This window comes from Archocentrus centrarchus, chromosome 13 (assembly GCF_007364275.1).
Source record: "Archocentrus centrarchus isolate MPI-CPG fArcCen1 chromosome 13, fArcCen1, whole genome shotgun sequence".
Classification (NCBI taxonomy): Eukaryota; Metazoa; Chordata; class Actinopteri; order Cichliformes; family Cichlidae; genus Archocentrus; species Archocentrus centrarchus.
The window spans coordinates 35,624,226-35,641,284 of record NC_044358.1 but is presented as its reverse complement, the minus strand read 5'-3'; the positions used below and the strand labels follow the sequence as shown (position 1 = coordinate 35,641,284).

At 40.8% G+C, this 17,059-nt stretch overlaps 1 protein-coding gene across 1 annotated transcript in view; it reads right to left on the bottom strand.

Annotated features, from left to right (window-relative positions):
• kcnj5 (potassium inwardly rectifying channel subfamily J member 5) overlaps positions 1-17,059 on the bottom strand; it is a 28,302-nt gene that overhangs the window by 3,008 nt on the left and 8,235 nt on the right. The window contains exons 2-3 of the mRNA XM_030744982.1: positions 14,980-15,059; positions 12,125-12,998 (exon numbers count right to left, since the gene is read on the bottom strand). Coding sequence (XP_030600842.1) covers positions 12,125-12,998; positions 14,980-15,042 — 937 coding nt within the window. The 5' untranslated portion in view covers positions 15,043-15,059. The remainder of the gene's footprint in view (positions 1-12,124; positions 12,999-14,979; positions 15,060-17,059) is intronic.

Sequence of the window (17,059 nt, the reverse complement as noted above, 5' to 3'; positions counted from 1 at the left end):
GGCAGAAATGGTGGAGCTCATTTAAGTTTTCAGTAAGGTTGAGGTTGGAGCTTTGGGAAAGCCATTCCAGAAGGTTAATGTTAGCCTGATTTATTCAGTCCAAAACCAGTTTTGATATGAGTTTGGGATCATTGTCCTGTTGGAACACCCAACTGTCTCCAGTTTTCAAACATCAAACTTTGATTTGGGGTGAAGTTGAAGAGTTTGGAGGTAGTCCTCTTCCTTCATTCCTTCAAAGTGCATGGAAATGCACTTTGTGCAATGTACCAATACAACTGGCAGCAAAACAGCCCCAGAGCATGATGTTACCACCACAGCACTTGACAGCTGGTGCAAACTACCAGTTGTAGGTTTGAAAACCTCACCTGTATGCCTCCAAACATACCTCTTGTCAGTGCAGCAAAATAGCTGAATCTTTGTCTCATCTGACTATAAAGCTTTTCTCCAGAAGCCATCAGGCAGGCAGCTGCAAATATGAGTTGAGCTTGAAGATGTCAATTTTAGAGCAGGGGCTTCTTTCTTGGTCAACACCCTCTCAGTCCATTGTGATGTAATACTGGTTTCATTCTGAACAGTGATGCTGGTGTTCCAACAGTTTCCACTTCATGGCAGGCTTGAGCCTCGGTGGTTCCTCAGTTGTTCCTGACCATCCTAACCAATTTCCTCTCATCGGAGAGTGACAGTTTATGTCTTCTTTGAGACCTTGTCAAAGTGGTGGCACATCCAAATAATTTGTACTTGTGTACAGTTGTTTGAAGTGATGATCTTGGAATAGGCAGTTGTTTAGAAATGGCTCCAAGAGACTTTTCCATCTTGTGCTTAAATCTACAATTCTCCCTCTTAGATGTTCACTGAGTTCCTTGGATTTTCCCATCGATCTGAGTATTGGTCAGTTCAACGACCGCTGCCAAGCAAATTCTTTTTTATGCTGGCAAAGAGAAACTACCAGTTGTAGTCAGCCATGATCACTAAAGGGAAGTTAATAGGTCTTGGCCAAGTTAAGACATTATACAACCTTCAGCACCATTTATTAAAAGATTTAGGTGAATGCATGTATTGTATACATTTGATTGCATATATACTTTTGACTATGTGGATTAGAGAAAATCCAGAAGTTCAATTAAATTAAATTCAAACTTGTGCACCCAATTTTTAAGTCATTAAAGATGTATGCTGTACAATCATTCCACCCTGGAAGAAGAACAGTTCAAAGAAATCAATAAAAGCCCCAAATTACCATGATATTCATGCCCATGATAAGTGTATGTAAACCTCTCACCACAACTGTCTATGATAGTTTTCCCATTTCTCACTATTCTCTCTGTTTTCATATCAGCAGCTCAGAGCTCAGGTCCGTGGCATTGAGCTAATAAGACTTAGAGCTATTAAAAATGCTCGCACGATAATCACTGCCACAACTTTTCCAGCTAGAGCAACATTTTAAATGTTTGATTTATGATTGTATATCACTTGAAACTGCAGACATCTGACTTTCTATAATTAACTTTTGAATTGCATAATCTGCATGTACATAACATCCCAAAACATCAAGCATGGGATGAAAAAGATATGGTATCTAGTGTGAAAGGAGAGGCTTTTTCACATTTTCTTCAGCTTTCCCTCTGGATATGAGTGGCCTAGTTTCCACATTTAACTTGTGAAATGTTTGTTATTTCTGTGTCCACCTCATCAAAGACAATATAGCATCTTTCACTTCCAAATGACAAGGGATTCTATAGTGTATTTTAAGGTTGTTGACATAGCATTTGAAGTATTGGTTTTAAAGTCCTAGCTTAGCAGTCCAAATCCATTTTCTGCTCAGTGGAGATCTATAGTACTTTGTCCTTTTGGTCTTCAAAAATGCTGCAGTTTTTGTCACAAGTGAAAAACCTTTTGGTCTTGTGGAAGGCAGAGACCTCACAGACATAACCACAGAATTTTGCTAATGGATTGGTGTAGTCCTTATTGTTTTGATTGTGAGGCATTTAGTTGTTTCCTTGAAGAAACAGATCATATTTTTAAGCCAAAGCAAATATATCATGATAATGGCTCTTTGCCTTGGGCCCAAAACAGTGAAGGGATTCTCCCTTCTGCATAAAAAATAATATTTTAAAAACCCTATAGCCTGTATTTGGTTTAAATGTTTGCTGGCTTCTATGTGGTAAGGAGACATACGTGCTTTGATAAATTCATGCGTTTCAAGGCAGCTGAGAGATGAGAATAAGCCATTTTAATAAATACACGTTAAAGAATTCAAATAACTTTCTGCTGACAGCCATGCGTAGATTTTCATTTTAACTTTCATTATGACACATAATGAAATGCCAAAAAAAAAAAAAAAAAAAAAAAGGATGGCTTTTTGGGATAATTTGGTTACTGTACTGCAGTACAGAAGCTGTAGCTGGGAATTTCCACACCTTGTAAAGAGCACGCAGATTTGTTTCACCATAACAGTGAGAGCAACAAGGGGATTTACTCCAAAACACTGTTGCACAAATGTGTTAACCAGGGTGAAGTTAACAAAAGTATTGGCATACTCTTTGAATACATACAAGCCTTGACAACTCTGTAAGTAACAGACATCTCACATAACAGACAATTTTATTTGTCAAACACGGGTGTGTTGAATAATTGGTTTTCACATTTAAGTATTGGTTATTGGTTTGAAGGTGTCCATTTCAGGATTGTTGTATCATATGTACTGGAATACTGACACACAAAATGGAAAAAGGCTATCACGGAAAAGGGCTATCATGGAAAAAGGCTATCACCTGTGTGTATAACATGACTTGAAGTCCAAGTGGAAAGGTTATGCTGAACTTGACATATCCTTACAGTAAGTGATCCCATGTAGAATATCATCTACACATACAGTGCAATGATGTTAGAGTCTGTTCTAGACTCACTGACTAAATTGCTGTTAATAATAACCAACGTGTCCATCATGCAATAAAAATATCTTTGTTAATCATGTTAACAGAAACACCGTCACCATTAAAATTAAATAAAGTTAAATTGCCAAGGTCAAGTTAGAGGTTGTAACTTGACCATATGTCTTCTTGTCCCCAAGGTCTCTGTCAGTGCTCATGTCTTGAGGTGAAAAAGCTTAGAATTTGCGCATAGAGTGGCAGTTCAAAATCTATATAAATCAGATACATGTTGTAGGCCTTGTATTATAAATCATAAATTGCTCTCCATTTAGGTACAGGAAATTCTCACCAAACAAACAAAAAAAGAAAGGCAAACAAAAATGATGCTCTAAACAAGCAAATAAATAAATAATGACTTCTGAAATTTTTGTATAAACGTATTCACTATTAATGCTGAAACTGAAATTTTCCATATCAATTTTTGAAAAGGGTTGTCCGAATTGTACTTCATCTGGCCCCCTCACCCAAGACCAATTTGCCATGGCACACCCTACCAGGGGGCAAAACCCCCCAGACACCATAGCTCCTGGAATCCCTGGGACACACAAATCCCTCCACCATAAGAAGGTGGTGTTTCATGGTTACAACCCTTATAAGAGGAAGCTCTAGGGACCACTGGTAGGATTACTGGTGCCCCACCCTGGAGCCAGACCTTCGGAGGGTGGTCAAGGCAGAGCACCTGGTGGCCGGGCCTTAGCCCATGGGGCCTGCCTGGGTGCAGCCTGAAGAAGAGACATGGACCAACCCTCCTGTAGGCCCACCAACAACAGGTGCAGTGTGTGCTGGGTGGGAGCCAAAGGCAGAGGCCCTGGTGGACAGAACCTCAGCTATTGAGGCTGGTGATTGGGACATGGAACTGGACTCCCTAGTGGGGAAGGAGCCTGAGGTAGTGTGTGAGGTTGAGAGATACTGGCCAGATATAGTTAGCTCACTTCAACTCATGGCCTGTGCTCTGGAACCAGTCTCCTGGAGAGGAAATGAGCTCTGTTCCAATCTAGAGTTGCCCTTGGTGAGAGGTGCTGAGCTGGGATGGTTATACTTGTATCCCTTCAGCTACATAATTTTGCAACTTAATATTTGGTTACTGTACTGCAGTACAGACGCTGTAACTTGGGGATTTACTGAGCTTGTAAATAGCACATGGGCTTGTTTCACCTAAACAGTGAGAGCAACAAGGCAATTGTTCTACAAAACACTGTTGCACAAATTTGATAATCAGGGGGAATTTAACTTAAGTATCGGTATACTCTTTGAATACATATGAACCTTGACAACTCTAACATACTAACAGACATTTCACATAAGAGACAATTTTATTTGTCAAACACATGTGTATTATTGGTTTTCACATTTAATTATTGGTTATTGGTTTGAAGGTGTCCATTTCAGGATCATGGTAGCGTGGCTGCCGGAACACTGGAACACAAAATGGAAAAAGGCTATCACTGAAAAAGGCTATCATGGAAAAAAGGCTTTCACCTGTGTGTACACATGACTTGAAATCCAAGCAGAAAAGGTTATGCTGAACTTGACATGTCCCTACAGTAAGTGACCCCAATGGAATCTAGAGTATCATCCATGCATCATGCATAGACTCTGTTTCAGGTGAGCTAGCTGTCTACATTACTGTTAATAATTACCAATGTGTCCATCATACAGTTAAAACCATCTAGTAATTGTTAACAGAAACATTGTACAGTATCATAGTTACAATTAAATACATTTAAATTGCCAAGTTCAAGTTAAAGGTTGCAACTTGACCATGTGTCTTGTGGAGTCTTTTCTTTTTCCCCCTAAGGGTTCTGTCATTGCTCACATATCTGGTGCTGGCAAAGCTCATATTTTGCATGAAATCTGGAAGCTCAAAATCACCAGCTTAAGTACACGAAACAAAGATGCTGAGGGCTTGTCTTGTGACTTTTTCTAGCTTGTTTTGTGAACTGAAATAAAGGCCTGACGATGAAAAACCATCCTACCTTGCCTTCAAGGACAGTGTGGGAGGACAAAGGTCCACAGTGACGCTAAGAAATGTGTACACTTCTGAAAAAATAGTTGAAAATATGCTCCCAAAACCTGGATGTGTGGAACTAGGCACCATGGGGCACCCAGTGCACTAACATAATCAAACCTGAAGAAGCTCGTGAGGGCCCCAGGGAGAGTTTTATTTTCTTTGTGAAGGGCAGGGTGCCCTGGAATGGGAGTGCCCCAAGATAGAGGCCCATGTTCCAGAAAGTGTCATAGTTCTGGCATTGTCCAGTGAGCTCTCACGGGCCCTTGTAAATCTGCCAGACCATACATACATATATCTGTGTCAGGTCTCCAAAGTGAACAGCCTTGGGCATGTTAGAACACGGCAGCTAAGTGAAGTCAGCAAGTCGGCTCGAGCCTGTGCCACCTGCGCTGCAATGCGGTGGATGTATGTGGTCGCTGGCTTTAACCACTAAGCCACCCAGGCACCCAAAGCTTATTCACTATTAAAGCTGAAACTTAATATTTCCATATCAGTGTTTGAAAAGGGTTGTCTAAATCACTTTTCATTTGGCCCCTCATACAGGATCAACTTGCCTTGGGAGACAATCAGGGGGCAAAAGCTCTCAGACACCAAAGCTCCTGGTATCCCTGGGACATATAAACCACTCCACCACAAGAAGGTGGCGAATCACAGAGACGACCCTTTTGGAAGAAGACCCAGGAACAGTTTACCCTGCCCGGGATAGGGTTACTGGGTCCCCACCCTGGACCTTGGGAGGGTGGTCGAGACAGTGCACCTGGTGGTCAGGCTTAGCCAGTGGGGCCCAGCTGTGCACAGTCTGAAGAGGAGAAATGGACCTGCCCTCCTGTAGGCCCACCACCCACAGGAGGTGCCATAGGTGTCATTTGAAGTGTGTATCAGGCAGCAGCCAAAGGCAGAGGCCCTGGTGGACTGATCCAAGGTTGAGAGATACTGGCTAGATATTGTAAGGTCACCTCTACGCACAGCCTGGGCTCTGAAAGCAGTCTCCTAGAGAGGACCTAAGTTCTGTTCCAATCTGGAGTTGCCCTTCATTAAAGGTGATGAGCTGGGGTGGGTATCCTTGCCTGTGCTTTGCAGTTTCACCGGTGGACAAAAGGGTTGTTTGTCTGTGCTTTTGGGTTGGGGAATGGGTCCTGACTGCTGTTTGCCCTTATGCACCAAACGGCAGTCCAGAGTACCCAGTCTTCTTGGAGTTGCTGGGGAGGCTGCTCGAGGGTGCTCCATCTGGTAACTTCTTTGTTCTAGGAGCGTGACTGGGAGGAATGGCCTCTCTGATTTGAACCTGATGGTGTTCTGTTATTGGACTTCTGTGCAAACTGCAGTTTGTCCATGATGAACACCATGTTCAAACATAAGAATGTCCATAAGTACACAGTGCACCAGGACACCCTAGGTCATAGATAAGTGATCAATTTTGTAATCATATCATCAGATCCGCAGCTATACATTCTGGACACTTGGGTGAAGAGAGGAGCTGAGCTGTCATCTGATCACCACCTGGTTATGAGTTGGATCAGGTGGCAGGGGAGGATGCTGGACAGACTTTGCACACCTAAATGTATAGTAAGGGTGCACTGTCTACGAGAGCTTCAGCTCACCTCCAGCAGAACTTCTGAGGGGGAGGCTGAGGTCACTGAGTCTGAATGGACCATGTTCTGCACTTCCGTTGTTGAGGCTGCTGCTTAGTGCTGCAGCTGCAAGGTGGTTGGTGCCTGTCGTGGTGGTAATCCACAAACCAGATGGATGGAAGCTGGAGGTGAAGAGAGCCATCAAGTGTAAGCGTACGCCTATCCAGTCTACATGTGTTTTGTGGACTTGGACTCGAAAGACACTTACAGTATGGGGTGTCTGTAACAACTGGTTACGTTGCTGTGAATCACCACTGTACATAACAACTGTTACGAGAGCAATCGTTGAATTGCCGACAATAAGTCAAACTCGTTCCAGGTGGGTGTTGGTTCTGCGGACACGCTTTGTCACTGATGCTGTTCATAATTTTTATGAACAGTAGTTCAGGGTGTAGTCAAATAGGGCCTTGTTCATGAGTGAGGGGAGTGGGGAGCAGGATATTGAGGCTGTCGCTGCAGTGATGTGGATACTGCACCGGGCTATTGAGGTGAAGAGAAAGCTGTGAGTAAAAGCAAAGCTGTTGATTTACTGGTCAATCTACATCCCTACTCTCACCTATGGTCGCAAGCACTCGGTAGTGACAGAAAGAACTAGATTGTGGGTACAAGTGTCAGAAATTAGCTTTTTCTGAAGGTTGGCTGGCCTCTCCCTTAGAGATAGGGTGAAGAGTGCAGTCATCCGAGAGTGGCTCAGAGTAGAGCCACTATTCCTCCACACTGAAAGGAGCCACTTGAGACGGTTTGGATGTCTGACTTGGATGTCTCCTGGGTGGCTCCTGGGTGAGAGGCAAGTTCTACTGGGAAAAGGCCCAGGGGCAGAACCAGGACACACAGGAGAGTGTGCCCCAGTATAAGCTGGAGGAGGTGGCTGGGGACAGGGAGGGCTAGATTTCTCAGCTTAGGCTGCTGACCCCACAACCCGGACCCGGATAAGTGGACAAAAGTGGATAGTTGGATGGAATGTTTGAAAATATTCTCTGCTTTATGATCCACTATTCTCTCAGGACAGCTAGTAACCATATCTAAAGCATATTTTTGGGTTCTGCAGCAGTTTTGTGAATTCAGGTTTGTGAATTTTCTTGGAAAATATAGAACAAAAAACACCACTGCAGACAGTTATTTTCACAGAAACAAGGATGATGCAAGATGCTTTCTGTATTCTGAGAACTGGCATAAAACAGGGCTTATTTTATATATAAATAGTTTACTGTGAAGGGCACAGGGGACAAACCCACTATGTTCAGCTCAGTTTAGAAAAGCTTCCCATAATATAAACAAGGTTTGTTGTTAGCAACGTAGAGTTTATGACTAGGCCTCCATCATAGCAGGTACTAAATACAACGAATCGTGATCATGCACAGTGTTAGTTCCCTAATATAAACCATCTTCTAAAAAACAGCTTCTGCTGTGTATTGCTGACAACAAACCTTGTTTTCATTATGGGAAGTACTGTAAAAATTTACATGCTCAACATATAATGTACAGTCACAGTACAAAGAAAGTACACTCTTTAAGGTTTTAGGTATCAGGACATAATTTTAAAAAAATTATTTCATTCTCACCAGGTCTTAAAATTTCATGAACACAACTTGAGATGAACATGTGACACATTATACTGTGTCATTATTTATTTAACATTTAACTAAGCCAAAATGCAGAAGCAACATATGAAAAACTAAGTACAACCCATAATTTAATCACTTGTAGAACCACTTTTAGCAGCAATAAGTTGAAGTAACTTAAAGTAATTGTTTTCTGCATGACTTTATCAGTCTCTCACATTGTTGTGAGATGGATCATTTTGGCCCACTGTTCTTTACAAAGTAGCTTTAGTTCATTGAAGTTTGCACACATTCATTTATGCACAGCTCTCTTGAGGTCCCATCACAGCATTTCAGTGGACTTTGACTGGGCCATTTCACACCTTGATTCTTTTCTGTTAAAATCATTCTATTGAATTCCTGCTGTGTTTGGGATCATTGTCTTGTTCCATGACACAATATGGGCCAAGCTTTAGCTGCTGAACAGGCTCACATTTGACTCCAGAATACTTTAGTACATAGAGGAGTTGATGGTCGACTCAATGCTGCAAAGTGCCTGGGTCCCGTTGCCTTGTAACCTTTCCCAAATTCATGGAATTTAAGATCACTGCTGATGTTTCTCCTCCTTGGCATTGTGTTAACATGCACCTGAATGTTTCAGACCATCAAACTGGAAAAACCTCTGTTGTTTTTAGAGGTGCTCACACTTATTGATGATCAGTTAATACATTTGATTAGCAGCACCTGGCTGCTACTTATTCCTTTATTTCCTATTGAACCAGCAAGGGTGTACTTAGTTTTCACACACTATTTCTGAATTTTGGCTTAATTTTTTTTAACTAAATATTTACACAGTATAATATATCATGCTTTATAGTTCATCAAAGGCAGTATTTACCTAATTACTATTATTATTATTTTTTATGTCCCATTATGTAAAACCTTAGAATTTAAAGAGGACATACTTTCTTTTTTTAATTAATGAATTAATTTTTTAATACCATGACTGAAATCTTAAAACTAGAGTCCCACTGCTGTGATAGAAGTCATAGCCTGGGAGCAGCCAATGAGGAAATTACAAGAAAGGCACATTTTGCTAAACTGAGTACACAAGAGGTAGTGCACGCATATGTAATACAATTTACTTCCATGTTTTTCATGCACATGGAATGGGCACAAAAGCAAGCACAAAAAGATCAGCCTTTGAATCATGGAGTGCACTATATCTTCTTGTATACATATTCAGACTTTCCAGCTCAATAACCTACATGCAAAATAGTGAAATAATACTGCCCCCTTTTTGTCCACAGAATGATTGACAATGAACTAAAAGAGTAAAAATCATTCTGATCAAAGAAGCCATCCTCAGAGTGGGACAATTGACATTGCACTGGTCAACTGAGAAGGGATAAGAGTACAACTCGGTAAAGCAATATTTAATAGCTTCACTCATGCACCAAAATCAATCAAGATATCAATAGTTTTCTGTTGGTTACACCACAACACGTAGTTTGAAAAAAAAAAATGTTTTTGGATAATTATGGCATCATAATTATAATTGGAGAAGATCCTCAAAAACTCCTTTACAGTGGAGGGTCAGCAAAATCTGTTCACACTCAAGCATTTAATTATTATTTGTAATCATTGATTTACTTCTCTCTCTAACATTGTAGCACTCTAAAAACTCAACCCAGCCACCAAGGGTCTCGTGTTATGTGCTTCTTTTGAGGAAGATTGATGGAGATTTGCTAATTGAGTAAATACAAAATGGGCTGCATGTTTGAGTCTGTATGCCAGTTCACTGAAGAAGCCTGAATCATTTATTTGCTGCTGGACTTTGCACACAATCTCTGTGTGCTCTTCTCACAGCTGGCTGCACACCAGTGTTGTTTGCTTACCTATGGCTTATTTTCATGAAAATTTTATTGTACCTCACTGTCTAACGTACTACAATTGGGAAGAGGTGTTTGTGTTACTGGCCTGGGCTGGGCTGGGAAGTCTGATTGTGTGATCTTTCCAGCTAAATAGCGGCCACAGTAATCTTATTTCTTTTTTCCTTATGTGGGAGAAAGGCTGCTCTGTTCTGCTGGGCTTCTCAATAAGCACTTATTAATTACATATGAATTAACAGGCGCTTTAGGATTGAGATTTATGGATAATTACCTAATTTTCTATCAAATCAATGCCTTGCCATTTTGGAATGTTTAAACAAGAGATGTAAAACTGATAAAAAAAAAAAAAATCTTTTTGTTTGTTTTATTATAGCACAAATTGTCACTGGCCATTCTTTGTAATTCATGTCTTTGTAACTGATTAACAATTATTACACTGATTTATAGAAAAAGTTGTCATATACCAGAGTTGGATTTAAAAAAGTGTAAAGATGATTTTTTTTAATTTTATGATTTTAGATTTCTCATACTTATCAAACTAATTTATTGTATCATGACATCTTATAACAATTTTAAGGTGACAAACTGTGAAGCGTGTTATAAGCTGCTTTTATTTCAGAGAAGTGCCTTGCGCAGTCACACTTGGAAAGCAAAATGCAGTTTAATATGTTATGCTCGTGTTTTTACAAATACTGTGGGAGCGCCTCTCCTTGCTGACTTCCAGAGCCTGACTCACCATCAGGCTGAACACCACAGGCTGGCCGTCAAAACAGCAAACAAGCAATGGCTGTGAGAGCACTAAGCCATTTTCACCACCCACATATATATATCACTTCCAAAATATATGTGACGACATCCATGTGAGGTGGTATGCAGGATATTTTGCTTATTAATGAGTCTTTTTTTTTTTTCTTTTATGACATTTAAAGCCTGGGCTGAGCTAGCTTTCTGTCTTTCTATCTTTCTTCTGGCTTAAATGTTGCTTCTCGCATACTGAATGGAAGTCTCACTTACAAAAAGGAAGTGGGGGATGGTCAGGTTAGTTTGTTGCCTAGCGGTCAAGGGCAGTGACGACATTATGCCTGCGTGATGCCGCGGTCTCTGCCGGTGAAGCGAAAGGTGATTTAATGCCTGAGTCAAGTATCAAACAGTGTGAGCAGGAAGCTAGATGACTGCTGGTGCTTTGCAGAAAAAAAAGTAAATAAATAAAGTGAAATAGAGCAGAAACGTTCACATGAATGCAAAGCCATGCCTGATCACATTAGGGAGGTTGATGGTTTGTATGAGTTTTTAAAAAGCCAACTGTGCGTTTATGAGTCTCCTAATCATTGTGTTTCTCATTTACGGATGTGAAGCATGATGATATCCAATAAAGTAAATTAGTAGCATGTATAATTAATTGAATTTAGAATGAGTATATTGTAATTAGTCCTTCAACAACGGCCATTAAACAATGCGGCTTAGGCATATAAACAATGCCTGATTTAGCCAACACCACACAGAAACAAATTAGATCTGCGAGTTAACAGCTATCCGTGGGCTGTGTTCTTGAAAATCCCTTCAGTGCCACATGAACATGATAATCTTTGATACTCCTTTTTTTTTTTTAATGTTGAACTTGGTTTTTGCCTTGACTGCAGTCTTAAGCTGGGAAACACAAACTTTGTGAATCTTTACAGAAACACTTAGTCATGTGATGTAACCAGCCCGGAGTTCTTTTCAGGACGGCTTGGCCTTTACCAAAAACACACACCAGCATTGTGGGTAGGCACACTTCATTGGACTGAAAATAAACAGTATCAAAGGCATCATTTTGAAGTAGCAACAGCGGAGATGCTGGTACAGATAAACATTTGAAAAGAGGTTTTGGAGTTAATTTGTTCGAGTCGGTTGAAGGAAGAAATATTTAGTATTGCAGTTTTAGGTTTTAATCAAAGAACATTTCACTAATCCATCCCAGCTCACTACTTCCAGCATTTCCTCATCTCTTTCTATCAATTTATCCACATTCATATAGCTAGATAGATTCTTTATTGATCCAGCAAGGGAAATTATTATGCGCCCTCCCATACTTTTTTTTTTTTTTTATACCTTCCTGATAATCTTACCCCCTTCGTACCTGTGGCCTCCACCATTCCCTCAAGAATAACCACAATCTCGAACTCCTCCTTTTCCATTTGCGCCAGTGACATTTCCCAGAAGGGGCTCTTCTCGTTTATTTCATGAGAGATGATGAGTGGTGAGACCAAGAACAGCCGGTCATCTCCTGTGTCAAAGCCGATGTTGATGTCAGTCTGGTTGAGCGGGATGAACTCCCCCTCTTTGGTCTGTTGCGAGCGGATCAGCTTTGCTCGAATTGATGCCTCGACAATGTGAGAGTTCCTCAGGTCCCCCACCCGAAACATCAGGCACATCTTGTTATCTCGCACCGATATGACAGCATTGTGTGAGAACATGAGGGTCTCGGCACGGTTCTTTGGCTGTGAAATCTTGACAAACATGCAGCCCACCATCATGGCATTAACAATGGAACCCAAGATGGCCTGCACCAAAAGCAGTATAATACCTTCAGGGCATTTTTCTGTGATTACACGATAACCATACCCAATGGTGGTCTCCGTTTCAATGGAGAAGAGGAAGGCTGAGACAAAACTATTGAGGTTCTCCACGCAGGGGGTCCAGCCCTCCTCATCAGCATGCACTAGATCCCCACGGATGAGCGCAATCAGCCACCACAGAAACCCAAAAAAGAGCCAGTTGACTACATAGACCAATGTGAAAATAAAGAAACTAAGACGCCAGCGTAGGTCCACCAATGTAGTGAACAAGTCACTGAGGTAACGGTAGGTCTCTTGCACGTTTCCGTGATGAACGTTGCATTTGCCATCCTTTTGCACGTATCGCTGACGTGGCTTCTTTGCTGGGTCAGATATCAGGTGGGTTCGCTCTGTTGAGATCTGAGGCTCCCTCAAATGTTTGGGAAGCTTCTTCACCTATGTTGAGGAAAAAGAGAGACAGAGAGTGCCAAAGTAAGGAAAAGAAAGACAGTCAAAGAAAGTAGGCATGCAAAGACTGAGTGAAAAGAGCATTATATCCACACTGAATATGTTAGGTATCATGTCCTGGATGATGTATGTATTAACCTTTACTGGAGCATGTGATTTACTATCAGCCTTTGCTAAAGCACACTAGAGGTAAGGGAGCGAAGGTAATGGAGGTAAATTAAATTAAGCGCAGTTATAAAGTCACTTTGTAGATGTCAGTGTACACACAGAGGGCAAAAAAGAAACAGAGAGTAAGGACACAACAAGAACACAAGGACATCCAGGTCTTTGTCTATGTTGGCCCGGCTCCAACAAGGCAGTCTGGCTCCACAACTGTGCCTTGCCTTCCTCCATGTCCCCTGTGTTCTTTTGCACTCTATGGAACAGTTGCAACCTCAGACAGGAACGGATCTTCCATCCCTCTTTAAAAAGATTCTTTAAGAGTGGCGTGTGCCTAAAAAAACACTCTACACTTATAGGCCTTATTGCAACGTTGCATGTTTTAGTTCATTTGTGGTTTGAAAATGCCACAATCTAGCTATAAATTCAAGCAGATTGCAAAGAAACAACTGATTTTAGGCCTCCCTCTTAGACAAACAAATACAGAAAGACCAACATAGGCCAAACACAAAGGTTTAAGGCACCTTTCAGAAAGCATAAGGACACTGTCAGATCGCAGGTGATATTTGAAATGCATTGTATTGAGACAAACGTCTCCTGTGCCCTCACCAGGAAAGTTACATCCTATTGTGCTTACAGTGGCTTCTCCTCTTTTTTATCATAGGATGATCACTCTCGTAGTTTAGCAGGAGATCAACACAGTCTGAGCCACAACAATATCCTTGTAGTGCCTTTGATTGTAATCACTGCAAAATAAATTCTGCCAGATTTATTTTTCCAAATAATTTTACTGTGTCAGCAGCTTTTTAACTGCTGTCCTGTTTATATGGACATTAGGTCACATCTACAAAGTACTGATTTTCTAGATATAGATTTGAAGTAATCAATTTTTAAGGAACATTCTGACAGAGAAGAACTGAAAGACTATTCTTATTGATCTGCATGGCAATTAGTGGCTTGATGACAGTGCATTCACTAAATGTCAATGGGCTCCCTTATTACAAACCACGCTCAGGGAAAGCAAATCAAATATTTATCCAGAATGCAGTCAGCCCACGACTTTTAAGGGTAATCCTTTAAACTTTTTCTTGCCACTCACTAGAAGACTTAAAGTATGACCTTGTTTTTTTTTTGAAATGTTAAATGCTACTACACAGCTCTTGAATGAAAGACAGCCAAAAAAGGCATATTCATTTCCACACTCTGGACTGGGTTAATTGAGTGATAGATGAAGCCATCACAGGCAGTTCTGCCCAATCTTTGGCCTTTGTAATCAATACTGTCCCTGGGGGTGACAGTCCTTAGGAAAAATTCATTAGCTGTCTCTACATGTTACTAGTAAGTACTGGGGGTTTTCTCTCAGTGAGCCCTTCTGGACAAGCTTGAGTAATCTGCACACATTTCTATCAGCTTGGGAATTCAGGATGGATGACAATTCCACTAGTTATTGGGAATCGCTGTTTTTTTGCTCATTATCTTCACTGCCATAGTCCATAGTATTTATTTAATCTCTTAAATTAGTCAGCACATCTACTTTTTTATAGTATATAACAGCTTTATACCTTACACATTCAAATAATTCTCTCAAGAGATAAGAATGATTAGTAGGGACAGATATGCTGTTGAAAACAAAGCAGACTGATCTCTTCATATATCCTCCAACTACTTTCTTTCCCGTTTTCCCACAATGAGGCCACAGACCCACACACTCTCATGTTGTCCACATAGTCTCTCAAATTTAGTCTTTCCCAGTTATTTAAAGTAAGTAATAAAGATTGGGCAAAATACAGTGGGTGTATTGTGCAAATACCTGTGCAGGGGTGACTCCTATCTCCATGTTGTGGTCCATTAGGACTCGAGAATCTCCTGCCATCCTCAGCTGGAGCTCACCTGTAAAAAATACATCATGATTTGTAATATACTGAATGAATTTCACTGATATTTGAAATACAAGCATGGTCTTTTTGTGTACTGCTCACCAACATTAAAATAAACCAATACAAAAAACAATAAAGGTCATAGCTTTGTTATTGACAGGGTACATATTGTATTGTATAAAGGTTTATCCATCAGGGTTTTCACATTTCAACCACTAGCTTTAAATTACACATATGCTTTGAAAAGCACATGCACTGTGCGCAAGTAGTGTGTTAACAAATAGCATTGAGTTGTATCTGTTATTGAAGCTGATTGGGTTCCTGTACAACTGTAGCAAGAGTTGCAGTAAGATTAATTCCCTGTGGGCTCTGGACTCTGCCAGGGATGATCTTTGTCGCTGATTTTGTTCATAACTTTTGTGGACATGATTTCTAGGCACAGGCACCTGGTGGAGGCTTTCTGGTTTGGTGTTCTCAGGATCTCGTCTCTGCTTTTCGTGGAAGATGTGGTCCTGTTGACCTCACAAGAGCGATAAAACTGAAGGTTGAGATCAACAGACAGATTGGTGCGGTGTGTGCAGTGATGAAGATACTGCACTGTTCCCTTGTTTTAAAGACAGAGGTGAAAATTTTGATTTATTGGTTGATCTACATTTCTATCTTTACCCAGGGCCACAAAGTGTGGGTAGTGTACTGTTTCAGAAAAAAAAGACTTGAAGGGTTTCTAGGTTCACCCTTGGAGCTCATTCATTCAGCAGGTACTCAGAGTAGAGATGCCACATTGAAAGGAGCCAGTTTGGGCATCTGACTAGGATACCTCCTGGATCCGTCTTAAGGTGAGGCATTTTGAGTACTCAAAACATCTCACCTTAAGAGCACACACTTAGGAGATCCTATGTCTCAGCTCGCTTGGGAGGCAGTGGCTGCATAGAAGATCAGGCCACATCTGATCAGACTGTTTTGAAATTACATGATTTTGTCAATATGTCACTGTTTGCCGGATGCCTTAATAAGAAGTCACAGGAAGGTATAAGGTTAAAAAGGTCAAATGATTGCAACTGGAATTGTTGCAATATATTTTTTAAAATGACTGTACAAAGATTTTTTTTTCATGTAAGCAATTCCAGGGATGTAGATGTGTGTGGGTTATATGTTAATGATGACTGTAAAGCAAAAGTAATCTAAATTTTGAAAATTGCAATCACAAAATTGCTTCCTTTTTAAAAACTGTTCAAATGCTTAAAAACACAAATATCTAATCAGCCAATCAAAAAGCCGAAGCTCAGTGCATTTAGGCATGTGGACATGGTAAAGATGACCTGCTGAAGTTCAGAGTATCAGAATGAGGAAAAAAGGTGCTTCAAGTGACTTTGAACAGAGCATGGTTGTTGGTGCCAGACTGGCTGGTTTGAGTATTTCACAAACGGCTGATCTACTGGGATTTTTCCACACAACCATCTCTAGATGTTGGACAATGGTCCAAAAACAGCGAAAATATCCAGCGAGCTTCGTTTCTCTGGGAGGTATGCAGAAGAGCATCTCTGAATGCACAACATGTTCAACCTTGAAGTAGATGGTCTACAGCAGAAGACACACAGGCCCCACTCATGCCATCTGAGAGCAAGAAACAGGAGATTCACATTATGATTGTTCAGCTGACGGAGAAAAGCAGCAACTGTTTGATGCTAACATGTCAATATGAGCTAAAATCTCTGAGCAGTTTTTCCAGCACCCTGTCTATGCCGTGAACAATTAAGGCAGCTCTGAAGGCAAAAGGAAGTCCAAACTGCTACTTGTTAGGTGGACTTAATAAAGTGGCCGTGAGTGTATCTTTGTTAGCCTTTATCATTGAGAACATATCCATATGTCGTCATTGTCGTCATGTTTAGCTCAGAACACTGCTGTACTGTATTACAGCCAAACAGAGCTAGCACGATGGGTGAACTCTGCTAGTTTTTCTAATGCGCAAAGCATGTTGCCAAATTAAAACACTGAAAATGTCAAAATGTTCTC